Source organism: Epinephelus fuscoguttatus, linkage group LG21 (genome assembly GCF_011397635.1).
Source record: "Epinephelus fuscoguttatus linkage group LG21, E.fuscoguttatus.final_Chr_v1".
NCBI lineage: Eukaryota > Metazoa > Chordata > Actinopteri > Perciformes > Serranidae > Epinephelus > Epinephelus fuscoguttatus.
Window position 1 is genome coordinate 7773333 of NC_064772.1, and position 24468 is coordinate 7797800.

The 24468-nt window shown below is 41.9% G+C and overlaps 1 protein-coding gene across 2 annotated transcripts; it reads right to left on the reverse strand.

Annotated features, from left to right (window-relative positions):
• Positions 1–862: 862 nt before the first annotated feature.
• On the reverse strand, positions 863–24194 carry LOC125882232 (meprin A subunit beta-like). Of its 2 annotated transcripts, XM_049565985.1 has the most exons (16): positions 24056–24194; positions 20636–20765; positions 20494–20521; positions 20105–20155; positions 19972–20015; positions 16193–16268; positions 15955–16072; positions 13082–13260; positions 12670–12888; positions 12067–12216; positions 8488–8703; positions 7011–7267; positions 4251–4461; positions 3971–4147; positions 3614–3876; positions 863–3478 (listed from the first exon to the last, which is right to left on the reverse strand). In XM_049565985.1, the coding sequence occupies exons 2-16, from the start codon at positions 20693–20695 to the stop codon at positions 3476–3478; spliced, it is 2052 nt and encodes a 683-aa protein (XP_049421942.1). In that variant the 5' UTR covers positions 20696–20765; positions 24056–24194; the 3' UTR covers positions 863–3475. The 2 variants fall into 2 exon arrangements, with proteins under 2 accessions (XP_049421942.1, XP_049421943.1); XM_049565986.1 differs by lacking the exon at positions 12670–12888.
• Positions 24195–24468: the final 274 nt, after the last annotated feature.

Consider the following 24468-nt stretch of genomic DNA (forward strand, 5'->3'; position numbering starts at 1 on the left):
TGTCAGTGTCGATCCAGTGTGGCACGTGTTTATAATATACTGATTCATCAGTTTCCTTTTTTAAAGTTAACAAGCAAATATGCTGACTCAAAAGCACTCTGCTGGCCATTTTTAACAAAAACTTTCAGGTGATTAAAACTGCGATATTCACTGAAACAATATAGAAGACGTGTCCTTGGTGTCCTCAAAGGTAGCTATAGCCCTAACATTTTATAAATATGTATTGCCTTTCCTCTGAAGGTTCTCAGGCTCGGAAGTCTTTAGACTGGAATGATGCCTTCCAAAAGGCTCAAAATGGAGCTGCAGCTGAGCCACAAAGAGTCTGAAGGACGAGTCTTTCACAACTATGTTTTCCATTCACCATTCACCAAGTCCTGCCTTAGAATGCTGACTGGCCCAGCACTGGCCAACTCCAACATAAGGTTCAACAACTACTAATATGGCTGTGCTCCATGATGCTCATGCGATTGTTTCAGATTTTCTTTAGCCTATTTTCAGGCTGATTTTGTGGATTTTGAGCTAGTTGTGGTTGAACGCTGTGACTGGAGGGATGTGTAATAGTGATACTCATACTTAGAGTTTGGAAAGAGATCATTATTATTATCATTATTATTATAGAAATTAGATATTTCTTCAGGGTGACAGCAGGCTTCATGCTCGCTCCAACAGCTTGACAAACCACCACAAAGGGGCGGGGCTTAGTTAAGGGTCAATTATAAGTCTGCAGGCTGCCTCAGTAGCCTCACAGCTTACAAGGTTGAAAATCTTGGAAAGTAAGCACAATATTTTAATTCCAAAACGTTGAGTTGCGAATCTAGAAATGATGAAAGAAACACATGGTTTGAATATGCATACTCTTGGAGATTTTATTTCAAACATAAATTCAAATAAAACATAAAAACAAGTAGTAGACAAAAGTGCCTGAACATTGGAGCAAACAGAGCAGTTGGACCCTCACTAGGGAGCGAAGGTGTGTTTTTGCATCCCCACTTTTTGATAAAGAAACTTTGCTATTTTTAAACATTTTAGCTAGTTGGGATCAAAAATACTGACATCTGGCTGTTTCGTGTAGTATGAATTAAAAACTACATTTCCCATCCTAACCAAGCTGTTTTCTCATATGAACTCCAGACAATGTTTAAAGATTGAGATCTGAATGTGCCCTTTCACACATGTGACATACTATAGGAGACTTTCTGTGACAGACGCATTCTTACAGTGGATGTATAAAGAGACCTGGATACAGCATTAGCAGTGGAGCCCCATTCATTCCTATGAATATTGGTCAGTGGCGCAAGAGGCCAAAAATGTTCGACTTCCATTTGTAAGATAACCTGGAGCTTTCACATCATTGGGCCCATAGGTAACTTCCAGTTTAGACCCGCGCTAACTTAAAGGGGAATATAATTATTTAAGCATGCCGTCCCTCTACACTCTTGAAATCGGACTGAATCAATCAAATCCTGATATTTAAACAAGTCATTTGCAGGGAATGTGATGCTTGAAAACTGTATCCATTGGTTTACAGATGTCTCTTTCACGATGTAAATCTTTGGGCCCAACTCATCCCAACTCATCAAATACAGCTGCTTTGCCAGTAGACACACGTCAAAATATGATGCACCCTCCTGCATCTGTTTTGGATGTTCATGTACGGCATGTCAATTTATACTTGTTACATGCATTGTGTCTTATACCTCCATTTTCAGAGGAAATGTACAGTTCTGCTCTTTAAATACATACAATTTTTTAAACTAAACTGACAATGTAGGTAAAACACTTCGTTGTCAGATTAATTTCCTTAGGCTTTGGCAACAAAACCATGTGGTTAGATTGAGACAAAAAACATCATGGTTTGGGATTAAAATTCACATGCAAAATGAACAGCTGCCTCCTGGGTGACAGTCTGGAGTTTGTTACGAAGTTTTAAACATAAGCAGAAACCTTGCTGTAGCACAGATGAGCTATTAAAATCCAAGTGTTTTTAATGAATTAATCTATCAATAATGTGAAAAGGTGCCACATGCATATGTTAAGAGGTTACTTCTCCAACCAAAAGACACAAAGAAGGACTTAGTAAATCATGCCTACATGTATGTTGACTCAGCAGAGATAACACTGAATGAGAAAAGTTGAGCTGCAAGAGAGTAAATATTTGAAAGCAATACAGAATGTCTGAGAGCCTTACTGTATTATATTACATTATATCTTTATATTTTGAATTGTTACCTGACACCTGAATTTTGTATTTTCCTTGATGTAAATAAAAACATTTCCACCATAAATTGGAGCGTAAAAATTCACCAGAATGCAGGAATTGAAGTGTTTGAGGCTTGAAATTTTCTGGCTGAAGATGTCTATAATTTTTCCAACTTAGACATAAAAATTAGATGACACCAGGCCCACTTCCACATGATGAAAACAGGCTGCCAAATGTCAAGGCCTGATAATTAGTTGATAATTAGAGTTCATCAGTGGCTTAGGACACCACCATTGCCAAAAATCACTGAGGAGCTCTGCCCCTCTCATCCCTCTCCTTAGAGGCAGGACACTGGGTTTCCATGTCCCTGTACCTCCTTCATGTATGCATGTGTCTGTTTTTTACCATACGCTGTATATAAAGATGGACAATGTGTCTCCACTCCCTACGTACAAAAATGAAGCCAAAATGTCATGGATACGTCCGCTGCCATCTCATACTGGTGATGTAATTTGGAGCTAGAGTCTGCGCAGTAGCAAAAACTTATGTGACATGTACTTTGATTTTTCTGGTTTGGCCCGTGTCTCATCCACTTCACATTTATGTTAATATGACCTATACTGCAGCCAGCCACCAGGGGGTGATCAAGATTTTTTGGCTTCACTTTTGGGGAGCTGTCATGTTGCTTATCATTATTGTACAGTCTATTGTTTTTTACTGATAGTCACTTGCCTAATTTAAGTTGTTACAGTTGTTAAAAGGGAAACTGCAGATTTCCAACCAGCTCTGTCATCACAATGTAGGCAGTATGTGCAGCGGGGAACTCCAGGTGTTTGGCTCTCCATTGTGCCACAAGCACTGGAAGCTCATTTGCTGGTGGAGGTTGCCTTAACTTTTGGCTGCAGACACTGCGGTAACACAGAGCTGGTTGAAAATCAAAGTTTCCCTTTGACTTCCCATATTGGTATTTTCCAAGTCACTGTACTTTCCACACCATGAATTTCATGGATCTTCAGTGGTTGGACTGCCTCCCAACTCCCCAAAACAAAACTTTCTAGGGGGAATAAATCAGAGGGGCCGTAGGTGCATTGTGCAGAGGGCTGGCTAGCAGTAGGCTGACAGTCAGTGATCAGTCCTTGACATCTGGTTGCCCACCTTCATTTTGTGGAGGTGGGCGTGGTTTGATCCAAAGTGGGTTGGAAATATGATAGATAGATTCCTTTGACCGGGACATCATGGAGTGGTGAGAGGAGATGTAAAATGTTGGGACGGCTGCTACTGTAATGAGACACACATTTAGAACAGATCTTTTAAACACAAACTAAGAACATGACAGTTTGCTTCAGTTTGCATTAGCACGGTAAATAATTTCTATGATATGAACTAGTGTTGACCCTAATGTTTAATACTCACTTCCATGAATCCAGGCATATCCTGTAGGATTGCCACCTTGTCGATCTGCTGCTGTCTCCTCCTCCTCATCGCCCAGGTGTTCCCTATGATCAGCACGCAAACCACCAACATGGCTGCTGCCACAGACACTGCCACAGCTGTAAGCAGCATGGGATTATTAGCAGCTCCCTGCAGAGCACCTTGGTCTGCAGCCTTCATCAGACCTGCATCAGCTTGGACTGCAGAGTGGGGAAGAGGCTGAGATACCAACAGATCAGATATATCTGAGGACAAGCAGATAACAACTATGACGTTTCAGAGACAGGATGATATATAATATGGTTGTGTGTGATATCTTGGTCCTGTCTGACTCCACACCTTCCAGACTAAAGAGGAAGAAGGCATCGTCTCCTTTGATGAAGTTTCTTTTTTTTAGTCTGCTGTGGCTGATGAAGGCAGTCGTTCCGTAGCCTGGGCCTCGATAGTAAAAACTGCCATCAGACTCACATACCTTAGAGCCCACTTTCCTGGGATTATCCCAGTAGTACTCAGTGCCTGTGGAGAAACAGGTGAACTGTCAATCTCTGTTTGACCAACAAAGCAACAATATGAGGTGAGTCGAGCTTGGTACACTAAAAGTTATCCCCCCTTCTCTTACCATCAGAGAACTTCTGGTTGGGGTCAGTGGTGACCATTTGGTGCATGTTCATTTGCTGTCTGATGTCAGATTGCTGATCCATCAGGGCCATAGTTGCCTGCTGCCATGGACACGGCCACTTGAGTTTGTAGTCATTGGGGCCTGAAGTCAGGTGGAAGAAGGTGGCCAAGTACCCTGGATGGTTACTACTTCCATTCATGTAGACACTTACCTGCAGATCACAAAGCAGTATGAAGCAATCCCATCGGCTATTAGTCTGATGACAAATTCAGCCTCTGGCGGCATTTCATGGGATCCGTTTTAGACATTAGATATGCAACTGATATCAGCCAAGACTTCCACTTTTGTGCACCAGTCATTGCTTACAGCTCCATCAGCAACTTAAGACACGAGATTATAGTTGGATAGACATTTCAACTAACCTTCATTAACAGATAACTGCATATGAATGCAGATACATTCAAAAAAGCTAATAAAGCTAAATTATTGTGGGACGATAGCTAATGAGTTCCAAGATTGCATTTCGGGCAGTGTTTTCAGCCTCTTTCTCAGAGGACTCAGACTGTTGACCTGCATACAATCAAGTCGGCATGGACTGGCAGGGAAGTTTGGGCATTTTCCCTGTGGGCCTGTCTAGTGAGGACCAACCCTGGCATTATATACCCTTTGTTAACACATTATTTTGAAAAGCTGACGCAGTCATAATAATTGTATCCTTCGGCTAACTTTGCCATGCCATTTGCCTATAGAAAATAAGTAATGTTAAAGCCTCAGTGTGTAAAAATGTTGAGTAACAGTGACATCAGCGGTCAAATTCTAGATTGCAGCGCTCACTCGCTCACCCCTCCCGTCGGGTAAGTAATGGTGGCCTCGTAGGACAAAAAGCCTTGCACTAGTTTTTCGAGTTTTTCAGGAGTATCTAGCGATGAGGTGAATATTTATTCAGGAATCTAAACCATGTTAGTGATATTATTACTTTCAATAATGTTGTTGTAAGCTACTGTCATTGCCTGTATCTCTCTCTCTCTCTCTCTCTCTCTCTCTCTCTCTGTCTGTCTGTCTCATGTCATACATATGTAATTTATTATGCTGATCTGTTCTGTACGACATCTATTGCATGTCTGTCCGTCCTGGAAGAGGGATCCCTCCTCAGTTGCTCTTCCTGAGGTTTCTACCGTTTTTTTCCCCCGTTAAAGGGTTTTTTTGGGGAGTTTTTCCTTATCCACTGTGAGGGTCCTAAGGACAGAGGGATGTTGTATGCTGTAAAGCCCTGTGAGGCAAATTGTGATTTGTGATATTAGGCTTTATAAACAAAATTGATTGATTGATTGATTGATTGATTGATTAGAGCGGCACGGTGGTGTGGTGGTTAGCACTCTCGCTCCCACGCCCGGGTTGCTGGTTGCTGGTTCGACAGGAATGTTAAAGATATCACTGAGGAAAACGAGGTTGACGTGACGTGATTGAATCAGGGAATCCATGTGTCCACCACGGGAGAGGATCCTAATTGACTTTACATTGGCATTGTTTTCATGGTGGCAGCACGTAATTTCAACCCATGACATGCTGCCACCACGGAATGCGGTGTTAATAGGTCGTGGTCATTTCACGTATTTCTGTGAGATCAGGTTGGTTCTCCCCGTGTCAGCATGGGTTCTCTCCGGGCACTCCAGCTTCCTCCCACAGTCCAAAGACATGCAGATTGGGGACTAGGTTAATTGGTAACTCTAAATTGTCCGTAGGTGTGAATGTGAGTGTGAATGGTTGTCTGTCTCTATGTGTCAGCCCTGCGATAGTCTGGCGACCTGTCCAGGGTGTACCCTGCCTCTCGCCCGATGTCAGCTGGGATAGGCTCCAGCCCCCCCACGACCCTCAAGAGGATGAAGCGGTTAGAAGATGAATGAATGAATGAATGAATGATTGATTGATTGAGTGTTTTATTTCTAATTGTTTTGGTAACATGAGCAAAAATTAGGACAGTAATGCTAAAATAACACGTTTTATGTGATAGTCATGGCACAGTGCGGCAAATGATTTTAAAATATCAGATTGAATTAGCCTACCTGTCTAGCAGAAAGCAGGCAACCTCTGCATCCCTTGTGAAATCCTTCTCCTTCAGGAGTTCTTTCCACGACTGGAATAAGCAACGCTGATATTCACTCGCGTTTGTCCCACCCTCACTTATCTGATCTTTTTCTTTTATTTGGTGGCGTGGTTTCCCTCTTACGGGGCAAAACATGTGTGTGGTCCTCCATTTAAAATGCGACAGAATCATAAAAGTACAAAGCAGGTTCACGCAGAAGCGCCCCGGATTGAGCTTCACCTTCTCTGTCTCCAGTGACGGCAAGTTGTAGATAAACGTGAAAGGCGAAGCGTGTATATCCCTTTCGGCCACTGTATTCAAATATGGCACCCAAGAAGGCAGCCTCCAGCATACCGCACCCTGCTTGTGTATATATAGAGAAATCATTCTGAGCCTATGAGAAAGCTTCCATTTGTATGTGAATTGCATTACACTTTAGTTAATATATATTTATGAAAGCAATAGTTGATATTTGCTAATAAACAACCACGTAAATTACACATTGTAACTTTAAAGTACTGTACAAGCATGTGCTAGTAATTTTAGTTCATTGACCATTAACGTAACACCTCCTTAGAACAGATGTTGTTCAGTTATAGCAACTAGAACTACAATAGGTGTGTCAAGCTTTGGATTTCTTCAGCACCGAGATAATCAGATATTTAAAAGGCATTTACCTGGAAGGAGTAACCTGCTGGTGACAGAAAGCGAGGGCTGTACATTTGTTTTCCTGCTGGTGTGGTGGCTAGCAGGCCCCTGATGTTGCGTATGTGCCAGGTGTGTTGAGGACACTTGGTGGATGACAGATTAATGTCATCCAGAGAGAGACCTCCTTTTGAGGGTTTCTTTCCCCTCACACCCTCAAAAACCACACGGGCCTTCTGTGTCATATTCAGATTGATGTTATGCAGTTCCCAGGAGCCCTTGACACCTCCTGTAAAGAGCACAGATAAAATAGAGATGAAACACTAATTTAAAAACATGGTTGGGGTTGTAGGTAAAATATTTGAGTTCTTGATTTTAGCTGAGCTGATCTATTCTTACTATATATTATATTTGTTTTTATTTGATACATGCTTTGAGTGTTATCAGTCCATTTAATGGTCATTATCAGTTGTCAGGGGCATAGAGTTGAGGTAGTGTGTCCTATCTTCTCTATTTATGTTTACTCTTAGTGGTGACCTCTAGTGGCCATAGATGTAATGTCATAAAACAAAAACCAATCTCTTCAAAAGACAGTAGCTGTATTCTGAATACCAGCAATTAAAATCGTAATGGAATACAGATACTCATGTTTTGTATTTTAAATACATAACGCTGTTACTTGTGTTCTGTTACCCTCTGACCCTGGCTGTTTCTGCCCCTTGTGAAACCAGGAGCTTTTGAACTGCCATGACTAATTAAATTTATGTTACATACCTTAGGTCAAAACAGTTGTACTTAATTTAATCCAAACCATGATCTCTTCCTTAACCTGACCTGTAGTTTTAGCGCATAAACCTAATAAAACTTAAAGTGAAATCTAACAAAACTGTTCTCAACGAAAATTATAACATGAACCAAACCAACTCGTGTGGGTTGAAGCCCAAAACTGGCCCATCTGATATCATCACATAAAATACTGACCCTAAGCCTGAGTCTGACCAAATGAAACCCTCCAAAAAGCACTGGTCGGGCTGTAATGGCTGGGACACACCGGCTGTGTGGCAGAAAAGGGATCAGCTTGGTGGATCACTGAATCTGCACACTGTATTTCCCCACCAGAGAAGGTCTCTGCTCCGGCCCGGAGGAAGGACAGAGAGCCTAGGACTGAGCCTGGCTGCTTTCAGTGCAACCTGCTGGGCTTTGGGTTGAGAACTGTAACTACAACCATTTCATAGCTTTTGATGTGCACATTCTGGCCCACTGGTAGGTGCACTTTACCCCATCTGAAGCACTTTAATGGTAGCGACAACAACTGATAATGGCCATTTAATGGTCTGATAACATTCGTAAAGGATGTTGTTGAAAAATGAGGGACTGCAGGTGAACACAGGGGCAGTCAAAGTGTTGCTCTGAGCCGCTGATGTCACAAACTTCCAAATTGTGCATACGGAGGCTTTAATGATAACAACATTGTACATCACACACGACATGTAATATTTCATTTGTTACCTGAAATTCTCTTGAAGAGCTTTAGTTTACCGCTGGGGTTGGCCTTGTCATACTGTCGCACCTGGATATTGAGAACATCATCAGCTGCCCCGCTGTTATAGAGGAAGAACTGCAGACACTGGGCACCAGGTTTGGGGTAAAGCCAACGACTCTCCAGGACAGCACGGGCACCACGTGTAGCAGAGGCTGTGCTGAAGTGCATGAAGTAGCCTTTTCCTGAAGGAGACAACAGTTCAGTAATGTTGGGCCTCAGAAGTTTGTCATGTTACATTTTATGGTACCATATCCAAGGACCGACTTTATTATTGTCAATTCAGCAAAGTCTGGAGCATATCCCAGCTGACATTGGGCAAGAGGTGGGGTACACCCTGGACAGGTCGCCAGACTATCGCAGGGCCAACATACAGAGACAGACAACCATTCACACTCACATTCACACCTACCTCAGTGGGTCACCAATTAAACTGCTTATCTTTGGTCTGTGGGAGGAAGCCAGAGTACCCAGAGAAGGCCCACGCTGACATGGGGAGAACATGCAAGCTCTACATAGAAGGGCTTCCCCACCCTGGATTCGAATCACCCACCCTGGATTCAAATCAGGAACCCTCTTGCTGTGAGGCCAGAATGCTAACCACTGCACCACCGTGCTGCCACCATTAGTAACATTTGTTACTCACATGATGTAACTTCACTGGTATTGCATGATACCAATACTAGCACACTACATTGTTACTAAAACAACTTGATCAACTTTTGGTTTCACAAGGAACACAAACAGTGGTCTCCAAGGTGAAAGTCTGGAGTTTGTTTGACCTATTCATCTCCATTCCAATGGCGGTTTTGGGCGGGGGCCAGCAGGGGCCAGTGCCCCCGTAACTCCGAATCCGCCCCCCCCTGTGGCCCCCCCGCCGAGGAGTGGAGGGGGAATGCGGAACTAAATCGTCTCAACAGATTGCCGGTCGGACCACTTAAAGAGGCGCACCCAGTGAATCATGCAGAATACACCACACAACAAGGAAAAGGGCCTGAGTTTTCTAGTGTTTAAATACAGTGTTTCCCATACATTGACTAATTTGCCCTGCCACAGTCTCCAAAAATTGGCCAGATATAAAATGCCTCCGGTAAATGAACGTCACTCTGTAGCGCACTGGTTGGAGTGCCTCCTGAGAATTCTTCGGCTCCCCCCTCCCTCCAGTTTGCATGTTCTCCCCGTGTCAGCGTGGGTTCTCTCCGGGCACTCCGGCTTCCTCCCACAGTCCAAAGACATGCAGATTGGGGACTAGGTTAATTGATAACTCTAAATTGTCCGTAGGTGTGACTGTGAGCGTGAATGGTTGTTTGTCTCTATGTGTCAGCCCTGCGATAGTCTGGCGACCTGTCCAGGGTGTACCCTGCCTCTCGCCCGATGTCAGCTGGGATAGGCTCCAGCCCCCCCGCGACCCTCAAGAGGATGAAGCGGTTAGAGGACCCCCTCCCTCCCCCTCCCCCTTCCCGGCCTCACCACAGACGTCGCTCTCCTAGCGCTAATGTGAGCCTGAGTTGATAGAGCAGACCGCATTTCTAAGCGGAATATTGAGGAATACTGACATCCACTTCGTGAGCATTCTTGAAAACACCCAGAAAACATCAGTAGAGAATTGTGTGGCTGTATTTAAGACAACTCTGAGCCTGCACGGCAACATACAGCACCATTGAGGTAAGCTCTGAAAACTTTTTCCTTTTCATTTGACTCATGCCTGTCACATCATGTTGATGTAGTGATGTGAAATACGATCCGGAGTTTTCATGGGTCTTTTATTTTGAAAATCGACCGGATACTCTCGTCTTTTCTGTGCCTGACTTCCTGTTTGACTCATTTGGTCTGTGCAAATTGACGCGTCGTCAGAAATAGACGCGGCGCGTAATTTTAGCGGAGCGGAGCGCCGAGCCGCTTCTAGGCCGCGGCTGGTGGAGCAGCTTCTTGAATGGCTGCTATTAGCTCCAGCACCCGCGCCTCGGCCAGATCGCGCACGCCACGGATCCAGTGGGTTGCCATAAATGGGCCTGTCCCAGAGACATTCAACTACCAGAGGGCTTTTGAAATGCTCTGATTCAGGGTGCTGTACTTGCAAATCGAGAGGGAGGGAGGAAAGCAGTAATTTGTGCCTGTTTGTGTGTAATTTATTTGAATCTCACCTTTTGTTTTCCTTTCGTTTTGCGTATTTTGTATTGTTTTGCGTATCTGTAACTGAACTTGTGAGTGTGAGAATTTTAAAAGAATATTTTGTCTGCACATGATTTTAAATATTAAAATAGCCCTCCAGAGGCAGATCAGTACGTCAGTCATTTTTCTTTTGATTACTGAAATGTTTAACCACTAATCCTTAGCCGTATTTTAAGTGTAACCCTTCACCATAACATACCACTAGTGTTTTTATCAGTAAAAATGGAACATTTTTCACACATAAAAAGCACAAAGATGTTGAAATCTAGGCATATTCTGCCATCATAACTTTACTCTCAGAATTCACCAGATTGATGCCTTTAAATCAAATACAAAATTTTCTCCCGGGGGAGCATGCCCCTGGACCCCCTTACACATATATATCTTATTGTTCAGACTTAGATATTTGACCGTATTTGTATGTGCCCCTGTATCAAAAGGACTGGCCCTAGCTTGCCCCCCCCACCCATTGAAACTGGCCTAGAACCACCACTACTCCACTCCCACCCACCCTATGTGGACTTTCTTGCTCTTTATATGGTAGTTGCCCAGAGCATCAAGAAATGTAGCTGCCCGTCGCTGCCACTAAAAAATGTGCACCTGTCTCTGAGGCTGAAAGGCCACTGACCAAGAGTCAGTGTTTGACGTGTTGGGAATGAGACTGGGTTACTATTTCCCTAAAATTGAGAGTTCTGGATATTTCATAACATATCTGGTATCCTGGAAGTGTTCGGAGTAAGGCTGTTCTCACAAACAGTGTGTGTGATTCCCTACAAAAAATAACGCAGCCAAATTCATACATATCCCAGATGTTTCGAAAGGCTGCAATCACATGACCAATGCACTGACAGGAGTAAACGAGGGAAGTTAGGGTCGTGGATGGGTCACAAAAACCTGGACTTTCCCCCCAGACTTTCCCCTGGAGTCATATGTTTGGAACGGTGTGAACTTTGAGTCATTTTATTTTAGATTATTTTTGGGCACTTTTGCCCTTGATGATAAGACATCTGTAGATAGACAGGAAAGGTGGGAGGGAGGGGGGATGATATGCAGCAAAGGGCAACAGGTCAGAATCGAACGTGTGCTGCTGCAAAGGATATAGCCTATATGGGGCACACACTCCACCAGGTGAGCTACAGGTGCCTCTGAGTCATTTCAAGGTATTTTCCTAAACCTAACCTTCATAACTTTACATAAGGTATGTAACTGTATGTTTAGGACCTAAAGTCATTTGTGGGGCACTAATTCGTACAATATCTTAAGAACCATTCTATGAGAATGCTTTGTTGGAGTCTACAGTAGATTTTAAAATGAATGTCCAGGACATTATAAAAGGTCCAACTCCATAACAAGCATTTGTTGTGATTGACTGTCACCTTTGCACTGTCCCATGTTGGAGAAGTCAGTCTGAGGCCCTCCACGGGCACTACTACGTTTTTCCCACTTTGCATGGCCAGGAGCCTGAATCATCCCACAAATGTTCTCCTCCTCAAAGTCACAGCTGTCCACAAAGGTAGAAGACTTGGCTGCGGAGAGGAAACAGACACTTCAATGCAGTGCTTGATAACTGAAGGGAAGGTACTGCATGTAGAGAGCAAAAATACCACCACACAAATATGGTTACATTGTCTCGCAACAGAAGTTAATCTGGACCCAGAAGAACACTAAACAGACAAGAGCTGGCAACCCTTGGCAGAAAGACAATGAAAACTTTATTGATAAGAGAGGCTGTGACGATAAATAAATGATCATTGAGGTTGTGAGGTTTGATGAATTAGAGGTTATTGTCAAAGATTATTGATATATATTATCATCATCTCCTGCAAGATAAACTCTGACCTGTCTTGTACCTCTGTGGGATTAAAATATATTTTATTTTATGAGCTGATTTAGTTTATGGATTGTTCAAACACGCAAAGTGCAAGTTTAATGTCTGATTTATTGTTTGATGGACACAATGACGGGCTGACATGACTCACTGCAGTTATAAAGACGGTTGAGCTTGGTTAGGTCACTAGCACTGAACCCCATCCTCTGACCAATCACATCCATGAACTGGGGGATCTTGGTGACGATGGTGGGCTTGGAGCTGATGCTGAAGGATGTCTTGGCGTAGTGCATGACAGAGCCGTAGTCGTAGGGAACGCCGAGAGCGCTGGACACTGTGTCATTGTATTTTATGAAGTTGTGCTCTTTACCTGGGGAATGCAGTTTTTGTTTTTTTAACAAGACTAGATGGACCAACAGTATTGCAAACTACTTCCCCACTATGATAAAAATGTATTCAGATAGAAGGCATGTATTTGGAGAAAAACACAGGAGATAATAAATACTTTCATTCACTGTCTGAAGTTACTACATAAAGTTTCACTGATCATTGATCAGTGTTACCTGATTTGATGTTTTCCCACATGATGGTGATGTAATCATCACGGTCAGCTCTGGACTGCTCGTGCCAGAAGCCCAGAGCGTGCAGGAACTCATGCTCAACAATTCCTAGACTATCACAGTTTTTACCAATGGACAGCTGCTGCTTCCCCACACGCTGGTTGCCTACATGGGAGGAGCATCTATACAGAGAGGGGAAGTGAGACACACTTTTTAATGAGTGGTCCTTAAAGCTGCAGGAGAAGGTCAGCATTCAAAAGCTTTAGTTCAGAACTGGCCTCAGTGTCAGAAGACTGATATTTGTGCAAAAACCTAAACTAACAGTACATTACACTTCAATTAACGCTGCATATTTTTAAGGTTTTTATTGAAATTCTCTGTGGCTTAAAGCAGTAAAATACACTTTGTTTTACCCAACTGACCCTTTGCTAAGCCCCACCCCTTTGCGTTAGACTGTCAAGCTGTCATAGAGCCCGCCTTTCACCAACTGCACGCCATATGGAAATAATATCCAAAGTTTGGCCTGCGTTTGAAGGCGGGACTCAGCAAAGAGTCAGTTGGAGACAGCAGATCAAAGTGTTAAAACACAGACACGGAACAACATTACGATTTATTGGTAATCCTGTTTGTGGTCACCCAACAACCACAAGTCCAATATTCACTCTTTTTTATTTCTTTATTTATTTTAGCTCTGATAAGGTCTCTATCAACCCCTGAGAAAAATATTGCTCCACCTGACACCTCATTCACTTGCTGGTGGCTTACTTTGTCTACTGGGCAGGTAATGTGTAAGGCGTGTGCTGTAAAACCAAAACAACCAAAGCAAACCCATCCTCATACCTAAACAGCAGAATAGGTCATTTTCCAGTGTTTCCCAAAATGAGACATATGTAACTGGTAACAGTCACAGGTTTAAACAAGTGGTTAATGTTGTGAAACAGTCAGTTACTTAGTATCTTTAAAGTTTTAAAATGATTTAGGTCAGGTTTTGTGCTTAACTTAAAATAACTTAGTGTTGACTAAGTGAAAGTCCCTTGTTTGTTTGACCCACCCTTCCATCCCGACCTCATCCCTGCACAGACTTTGTTTCATACTACGTCACAGATGATTCAGAAAGGTTGTGTCCAGGCGGTTACTTTAGAATCACGAAAAACTGCAGCTTGATTTGTTACATCATTTTTCCAATGATCATTTTAACTCAAACCATTATCTCTACCTAATGCTAATCAAGTGCTTTTTGTGCCCAACCTATCCAAACTGCAACCACAGCATTGTCATAGAAAACAGCGAGACAAGAATGTTTCAAACAGCTTGGGAGAGTTTTGCAAAACTAAGCTTACCACCTAGACACGACCGTTCAGAGAGAAAACAGCTCACTTTAGAGTCATTTCCTGTATCTTTGTCATGTGGGTTTTGCCACTGCCCCGTGGCGGAGAGTGGCGGTCTTGAGGCTGTTCACTCCAGTGAAAGAAGTAAATGTGAACACAGGCTCTGACCGATTCTTTCACTTCATAGTCACCAAGGTAAATTATGGACCAATTTTTGGCAAGCTACATATCTTTTGAACATTCTGACACTATAGTAGCATGTTTATATAAAAAACCCAAAACAAATAAGGAGAAAACTAACTTTGAACCCAGTGCAACATTGTATCAGCTGTTGCTAAATCTCATGAGAGTGTGTTGCTGAGACATGAGACGTGTCTTGAACAAATATTAAGCTAACAGATAAAAACAAGCTACAAAATAAGGAGCAAAAATCAAATTCATAATGTACAGTATCTAGTGTTGTATTATGTTGAATCTGCTTTCATCCAGCCACACTACGTTTACACCACTTCCAAATGAGTTGGGGCAGCTGCGCGCACTTAGAGGACTTGAAATGTATAGCCTACTATCTTATACAACTAGCGCTACTTTTAATGCGTCATCTTTTGTTGTAGACCAGCGGTTCTCGACCTCTTCTGACCCCTAACTTGATACACATTAGGTCACTTTCCCTCCAGGAACCTCCATCTAAAAAGATTCTGGGTCTGGATTCTGGCCCCAGATCTAAAAAAAAACTCCTGGAACTAATAATGTATAATTTTGGTCATGCATTTAAACTCTCACAAATGACATAGTTGTTCAAAAATGCAAATTTTGGGCCCTCTGTGTCATTCAAGCAGCGCATTTTATGTGATAACGTGCAAAAGACAGCAAGCGCATCAGTAATCACTTTGATGTTATAGCTGGTACAGGTGGAGCTCATTTTAATGACTTTATATACTGCTGGGTACTTTAATCTATAATAATCCATCATTATTTATTAGTTAATGATATTTTGTATTTATGATCTGAGTCTTCAAAATATCAAAAGCAGACAATAAATGTAGTGCAGTAAAAAGTTTCCCTCTGAGATGTAGAGGAGTAGAAGTATAAAGAACCATAAAATGAAACAAAAAAAAAGCTTGTTCATTAAAAAAATATTCCGGGGGGAGGTTCCCCTCGGACCCTCCTACAGAGGTCTGGGCTAAACCCCACATGTCCTCAAATCCTAGAAACACCCCTGATCATTATAGTCGCACTTGTGAGTCTTCCTCACATTGGGCTCGCTGCTACAGGGAATTAAATAGTAAAAAATAAATTATTTCTCCATTTTTCTGGGGACCCCCTGGAACTCCCTTTGCGACCCCTGGCTGAGAACTACTGTTACAGGATAGCTTTGAATGTATCACCTGACTTTCCTCTTTGCTTCTGTCATAATTATTACGGCCACTAGAGGTCGCCACCTAACAGTGAACAGAGATATGGTCTGCTTGCACAGACGACCTACACGGCCTTCATGGGGGGAGGATGGTTTGAATAAACACTGACATAGCGAACAGAGCAGCTCACCCGCTCCCTTTGTACACAGAGATGTAGTTCTTCTCTTTTTTCCATGGTGTGAAGTCAAGGCAGGTCTTCAGTCTGTACTGGTCAAATGCCTTCAGGATCACTCCCTTTGCATTCATCTCTACATGTTACAAAGTGTAACACAAAGAAACAGATGAAATAGCCCCCTAATTTGGTGCATAACCATACTGTAAATGTAAATACTGTGAATGTGAGTTTCCATAATAATGCAGTGTCTTACCCAGGCTGTCCTCTAGGTAGTAGGGAACGGTTGTTGGCCAGCGATACTTGTCTCCTATGATGGTGTTTCTGAATGTCTGATAGGAATGAAGACAACAATGCATATGCAATAGAGATGAATAAAGAAGAGAAGAGAGCGATCTCTCTTCAGTGATCTAACTTAAACCTTATGTTTTCAAATTGCTTGCGTTCCGTAATGGCCATGCAAATTAGATAACCTTCAAGCCAAACAGGTAACCCATCCTGTTAGAACACTTCAACATCTGTTAGTTTGTAGTAGTATAAAACTGATCCTGTCAGCCAGGGGAATTATTACTCAGTGGCTTTCCAAACAATCAATTGAAAAATGAGACACAAAATGAGACCTGAGACCAATGAAGTTGTATTATCTCTCAGTGCTGAAATAACAACATCTCTACATGGACATTATTTTAATTATTCAAAGATTTTATCATCACATTAATACTGTTCAAATTACCCAGCTTTATTTCCTGCATATACAGCTCAAATACAGAATTGGAATTGTGTCTTAATTCTTAGTGCACCACGGGGCATTTTGAGGACAGAAAAAGATTTTTACATATCGTAAATGGTATTTTTGTGGATAAATTGCTAAACGGTTGCTTTGCCACCGTGTTCTTGAAAGCTGGCACAGAAAAGGCACAAGAGTAGCACCCATTGCCTGACCTCATGTTTTCCAGGACGTAAAAGAAGCAGCATGTGTACAGCGTCTTAAGTTGAGTTTTTGTCGGATACATGGATGAATTACTGAACGGGCCTACTGCAGGCCCAGGGGCCCATCAAATTAACATGAATCAACCAGAAAGAGACTCAAAATGAGAAAAACAGACACAAAATGACAACAAAGGGAAACAAACCCACAAAAAAGATGCAAGACAACTACAGAAAGATGCAAAATCACCACAAAGTCTGTGCGTCTTGCTCCTGTGTATGAGAGGTCGCGGGCCCTTTGCATATCTGTGCTCAGGGACCCATGTTGGTTTGAAAGAGCCACAATGGACAAGGAGCTGATTCATGAATTCAAATGAAGATACATTCACATTCCATCCCAGAAACCTAAACAAGGTGGCAGCTGGCTGGAAAGAGAACGCCAGAAAGCTGAAGGTTTCTGGTGAATAACCATCACTGATTACAACCTACTAACTGTTAGCTGTATGTCATTTCCAGTAAATGTAGAAAGATAGTACTCGCTTGTCTTTGAAAGTTACGTCTTCAGTCGAGCTGATTAAAGTTGTTGTTTTCATGTTTTGTCTAGTTTAATTGTTGACATGTAAAGCACTTTGTAACTCTGTTATAAACAAAGATTATTATTATTATTATTATCATGGGTAGTCTACATGGCTTGTTTACATGACGTAACAGAAGTGCACATTTAATAACAGATTCAGTGTGAAGAGGTTGCTGTTGCTGTTAGGACATAGTATAAATTTCATGAGGCGATTTTCAAATGAACAGCAGTCAGGACACTGTTGTGTGTTTTTGGTATGTAAATATCAGACCTACACAAATGAGCTCAGCAAGATGATTGTAAAGTATTCAGAAAACGTTATTTAGTCTGAGTAATGGAATGTTACAAAGTTCATTTTAGGGCATGTATTTAGTGATCTGTAGTGTAATACTTTTTAAAAGTGGCCCTCCCAACACTGCAGGAACACCATAACACTGTGATTAGTCTACTGCATGCATTTCAAAGACCATCTAAAAGCCCTATAAACAACAGGCATCTAAATAATAAGCTACAACGTACTATATTATTATTGAATATAGCCCAGAGAAACATGCGGTAAAGTCTACATCAAGCAGGCAACACATTCCCTCATTTAGCAGCATCATCACAAAAACATTTAGGCATGAAGATAGTAACAACAATTGCAACAAACAGACCAAACCAAGCTGTTACAATTAACAATCAAAAAGCCTTGTACTCCTGAGATATGTCTTCAAGTCACATAAACAGATGAAGGAGTGTTCATCACTGCCATATCATTAAGAGGATCTTCATGGCAGTGTTTGTTTGATTAGAAGTCTGCAGTAAATCTGGCGGATGTCACTAATGGCATATGGAAATGTATGCAAGGTGTGTATAGGATTACGGCTGCCGGCTCTACTGTCGGGAGATAATGTACTATTTCAAATAGTTGGAAAGTGTGTTTTTTAACATTGTTTGCCCTTTTTTCACTTAAAAGGATGCTCAAAAAAGCAAGAATTACTGCATTGCAGTTGTGTGCCTCTGCAAACCAGTCAAGCTGCAGTTAAATATAACATCCATGTCTGTCCAGAGTCATGTAGCCATGACAGCTGACATTGACAATACTGCAAAGAAGCTGCATATTCAAAATACACGGACGGTTCACACACATCTTGGACACCCAAGATTAGTGTCACTAATTCAGTATCTGACCAAATGTCTCCCCTTCTGTTATGGCCAGAAAAGTGTTTTGCAGAGCATTGTGACGTCACAGTGAAGTTGACCTTTGACTTTTTGCATAATAAAATGTCATCTCTTCATCGTGTTATCCTATTTGACATTTGTGTGAAGTTTTGTCATGATTAGTGTATGAATTCTTGAGTTATGGCCAAAAATATGTCTTGTGAGGTCACAGTGACATTTGACCAACAAATTCTCAACATTTGTGCCAAATTTAAGGAAGTTCCCTTTAGGCTTTCTTGAGATATTGCGTTCACGAGAATGAGATGGATGTAAGGTCACACCAAATTCTAACCAGTTATTCTTGAGTCCAAGTGGACATTTGTGCCAAATTTGAGGAGATTCCCTCAAGGTGTTCTTAAAACAATGCATTCAAGAGAATGTGACGTATGAACAAATGTACATAAGGACTCGAAATCATAATGCCGTCGACCACGGCTGTCACTGGTGCTGAGGCATAAAAAGATGTGTGTCCTCTCTGTGATGCAATAGAAGTATTTGGTTCCTAACAAAATGTAGGGTTAGATGATTCCTATAGGTTTTAGTGCCATTTTAAAAGTTCTTAGCATATTTTGCGGATTATTGGAATAATATTGTGAATTGCAATTATTTTGGCTAGGATAGACGTGACATGATTTTTTTCATATCATTCCATAACTAATGATCATGCAATTGTAATCTAATCTGAGAAGACAAAACCCTGTTCTGCTCAATTATCTATGTAAACACACTGTAACTACCAAATCAGTTAATTGGAGTCGGTAAATTTTAAGGATCATCAGTGACGATGGAAGTATGGATGGACATTCCCTTTCTAAAATAAAATTTGTGTGCAAAAAGATATTTTTCTGTGCTCAAAATGTCCCATCACACACCCGATACTTAGACACAAATGAAGCTTCAGCTAAAGTTAAGTCAGGAGGACTATACTTCTGCACGATTATGTCTGTAATTTATTCCTCATACCATCTGCCATTCACTCTGCCATTCTGTCAGCTGATTACAGTTAACCAATGACACGGCGACACACATTCTCTGCTTCTTGGTCTAAATATGCTTCTCTTTCTGCCTGTAGGTCTTTCATGCTGTGGTTGTACACATTCTCCACATCCTCCTGGTTACAAATCTCTCTCTGGAGTCCAGGCATCTAAATCTTCTGTCAAATCTTGATCAGCACATAATCTGTTAATCTCCACACCTGTAATCTGTATTAAATAATTATCTTTACTTCATTCATCTGTCCCTCCGTACTCAAATAGACCCAAATATGGAAATTATTGAAGAGTAACAGCAGCCTCTGGAGTCTTTGGTGCCTGTGTACACCAGCTTACTTTGTCCTGTTCGATATCTCCTTCCAGCAGGTTCAGCCCCGCAGCTGCAACAGAAAATCGTATCAGTTTATGAAAATCCTCAGAACCATGCACAGATTATACAACAAAGCAAAACAATAATGTGTCCACAAACCTTCATTGATGTCAAAGATGTCCCAGTCATGACCTTCATCAACATCAGTTTCTGTAGATGCAGAATCAATAAGATGCTGCTCAAAAAAAGGGACTACAGAAGTATCCTATTAACATTTATTATTGTACATGTGCAATAAGCATTTCGTCCTGTCCCACAGACCTGAGACGTGTTTACTTTAAAAGGTAGCATATGTTTAAAATGCTTATTTATTCTTAAACTAAAAATCTGAAATTCTGGTGCCTGGCCTGAAGATTTGAAATGAATTTCTAAATTATTCTGAGTGAGGTATTTGAAATCTTCTCACTATCTAACCTCAGCCTAAGTCAAGTTTTTGTCCCCCTTTTGACAGGAATTAACATGAGAAACATTTATAACATGTGACTCACCTGTATCACCTGTAAGCTTAGCTATTGCCTGGTAAATACATGAGGAAATACATCATAATCATCATAATCAATGTCACTGCTTTGCACTGGAGATATAATATCACTGTTAATGTTGCAAAAAAAAGCAAAAGTTTACTGGTACCAGTCCAAGGCCATAGAACAGAATGATCCACCTGAGTGCCATGGCTCCAGCTGCAGACATACTCAACCTGCCTCAGCCCTGCTGCGTCTGCAGAAATGCTCTTCCTTTGTTTTAGAACATAACCGATGATCTATCAGATAATAAGGACATTTACAGACAGTGTCATAAGTTGTATGGACAAGCAAACGTGTTAGGTCACAAATTAAATATGTGTTCAGTGTCTGCAAAGACCTTGATTTCTAAAGCTTTTTGTACCCCACTATTCACTGTCCACCTGTGGTGTTGCTATAGAGTGCTGCAGGAATGAGTCCTTAAACCCAGCATTTTAGCAGTCCCAGTTCCCTCCTCTCAAAGTCAGTGAGGTTTTTTTGATTAGATCTCTGAAATAAGGTCTGAGGTTTTCACAAGCTTTAGAAACTTTTGTTCTGTTCTCTCTTTCACATGGTGGTTGCTAACAAGTGGCTAAATGAGACTATAGAACATCATCACACTGAGCACGACTGCATCTGAGTCGATCCCCTGTTGTCACAATCACCACAATTAACACACGCAAATTGAGCTCCCTACGGAGCAGCATCACGTCTCCTTGACCTCCTATAATGGACAGCCAGGTAACAATAGTGTTTGCCCTAAGCCTCAATGCTATTTACCACTGTTGTGAAATTAAACCACTATGAAAACATCTCAATACAGCCAGACTGACTTAGGCAGTAACCCACTATTAATCTTAACAACAAGTAAGCTAAGGGCGGCACGGTGGTGTGGTGGTTAGCACTCTCGCCTCACAGCAAGAGGGTTGCCGGTTCGATCCCGGGCGTGGGAGCCCTTCTGTGCGGAGTTTGCATGTTCTCCCCGTGTCAGCGTGGGTTCTCTCCGGGCACTCCGGCTTCCTCTCACAGTCCAAAGACATGCAGATTGGGGACTAGGTTAATTGGTAACTCTAAATTGTCCGTAGGTGTGACTGTGAGCGTGAATGGTTGTTTGTCTCTATGTGTCAGCCCTGCGATAGTCTGGCGACCTGTCCAGGGTGTACCCTGCCTCTCGCCCGATGTAGCTGGGATAGGCTCCAGCCCCCCCGCGACCCTCAAGAGGATGAAGCGGTTAGAAGATGAATGAATGAATGAATGAATGAACAAGTAAGCTATTCTAGAGTAAAATCACACTGTCTTCCTCCAACTCTCTGGCTTTCTTCTATTTTCAAACCCTTTTCTTTTTTTCACTTAGTGTGTGCAAATAAAAATATCATAAACTATTATTTTCTGCAGTCACATCATCTACTTTACAGTCTCTCAGAGGGTACTTTATCACTTAGCCTTGGTAAACAGCTTCGGGGTTTCTTCGTCAGCCTGGATGTTGGGATTTGAAGCACCCATATATTCCACATCCTTTGAATGTAGCCCCTCTAGCTGGGGTTACTTGTATAGTAGCATTCTCTGTTCTAGTCCATCTATGTGTTGTTCCAGCAGCCCATTTCTCATCAGATTGCCCTGGTTCCCCAACACCTGATGCAGACCTTGTTGAGCCGGGCGACATCCAAGCCGGCACAACTCATCCTTACTCATCCTGAGGCTAGCAGCATAATTGACCTTGTCTAAGGGTCCAGACTGAATATGTGTTACCTGCCCTGACCGGTATTCCCCAGTCTTCAAACCCCGGTCTTCAAAGTCATTAACCTTAACCACACACAACCATCTCTAGGGTTTACAGAAGATGGTCCAAAAAAGAGAAAATCTCCAGTGAACAGCAGTTCTCTGGGTGAAAATGCCTTGTTAATGCCAGAGGTCAGAGGAGAATGAATAGACTGGTTCAAGATGATAGAAAGGCAACAGTAACTCAAATAACAGCTCTTTACAACCAAGGTATGCAGAAGACTATCTCTGAACGAACAACATGCCGAATCTTGAAGCAGATGGGCTATAGCAGCATAAGACCACACCGGGTGCCACTCCTGTCAGCTAACAACAGGAAACTGAGGCTACAATTCACACAGGCTCACCAAAACTGGACAATAGAAGATTGAAAAATGTCGCCTGGTCTGATAAATCTCGATTCCTGCTGTAACATTCAGATGGTAGGATCAGAATTTGGTGTAAACAACATGAAAGCATGGATCCATCCTGCCTTGTGTCAACGGTTCAGACTGGTGGTGGTGGTGTAATGGTGTGGGGGAGATTTTCTTGGCACACTTTGGGCCTCTTAGAACCAACTGAGCATGGTTTAAACACCACAGCCTACCTGAGAATTGTTGCTGACTGTGCCCATCCCTTTATGACCACAGTGTACCCATCTTCTGATGGCTACTTCCAGCAGGATAATGCACCATGTCACAAAGGTCAAATCATCTCAAAGTGGTTTTGTGAACATGACAATGAGTTCACTGTACTCCAGTGGCCTCCACAGTCACCAGATCTCAATCCAATAGAGCACCTTTGGGATTTGGTGGAACAGGAGGTTCTCATAATGGATGCGTAGCTGACACATCTGCAGCAACTGTGTGACACTATCATGTCAATATGGACCAAAATCTCAGGGATGTTTCCAGCACCTTGTTGAATCTATGCCACGAAGAATTAAGGCAGTTCTGAAGACAAAACTGGGTCCAACCTGATACAAGGTAGGTGTACCTAATAAAGTGGCCACTCCACTTACTAGTTATCAAACCGTTATCAAAGTTATTAAACATATGTGACAAATGAACTTCAGATTGGTACTTGTGTATTTCAGTTTCACAATTCACTTTCCATTTCCTTTTAAAGCTAAAATAGGTCTCAGAGCCACTGTTACCACACCACATCTGTTGTATGGTCAGTTTTATAGAACAAACCTTGGCTAGTTTTCAATTAGGAGCTCTGTTTACCAGAAATTACATTTATATACAGCTATATGTTTTATAGGAAATGTAATGCAGAGCTAATTTTTTATCAACATAATGAGGAATGTTGCGAATTAATGTAACTTTTAAGTCACAAAAATGTTGATACTGAGCATATTAGCAAAATGTAAATCATTTGTTTTCCGCCACAGTATCTTGCCTAAGCCCAAGACAAGAGTCTGTGTTATGGTGTTTTTTTGTTGCCTAAGCCTCTGACAGGAGACTGGACACGAGGCCAAGGTTCTAATATCAACATCCTGCACTTTGTACGCCCGCCATCCTTCACAGCCACCTCCTTACAAAGCCTGTGCAGTACATGAATGTAGTGTTCTATTTCCTTTTATCGGGTATTGTAAAAATAATTATGTCTGTTTGTAAGTTAAGCATATACAGCTGTCTTTAATGTCAATGTTAAGTTAGTTCTGTTCACAAGCCCTAAAAGGATTTTCCATTCCCCCTGTGTATTTTTTAAATTTGTTGTATTTTTTAAAATCTTATTTTATTTCATGCACAAATAAAGAATTAAAGTGAGCGACTACAGTTCTTACCTGCTGAAGTTGCTAAATGCCTCTTTAGACTGGATTTCAGCTGTCCGTCTCTCCTGGAACAGAAGGTGATGATGTTCTGAGAGAAATGTATCTGCTGTTCACTGAGAAGAACACTGCTCTACACAGTGAAAATTAAACTGTCTATGCTATCTTTACTCAAATGATTGCTGACTCTTATATGTGATGCTTAAGCCAGCCCCTGCTTCATCACTTCCTGTGACAGCAAATGGAACAGTGTAGTGAAATGGGCAACAGTGTGTGATTAGGTTCTACCTGATTTTGTTCAGGCTGACTTTTTATGTCATTTTACACCAATTTTGAAGAGTGGCAAAGCAACTCTAAAGCTACTGTCAATTCTCACATCAGGGCAATAGGTCTTTAAACAACACCAGAGAAGGTCCACATACTGTAAC

Coding starts and splice junctions, on each gene's coding strand:
- LOC125882232 (XM_049565985.1), bottom strand. CDS start 20,695: ATGTCTGCAGCTGGAGCCATGGCACTCAGGTGGATCATTCTGTTCTAT. Junction 8,704..12,066: donor CAACATGGGACAGTGCAAAG/GTGACAGTCAAT, acceptor TGTCTCCTTCAG/GAAAAGGCTACTTCATGCAC. Junction 7,268..8,487: donor GCTCTTCAAGAGAATTTCAG/GTAACAAATGAA, acceptor TGCTCTTTACAG/GAGGTGTCAAGGGCTCCTGG.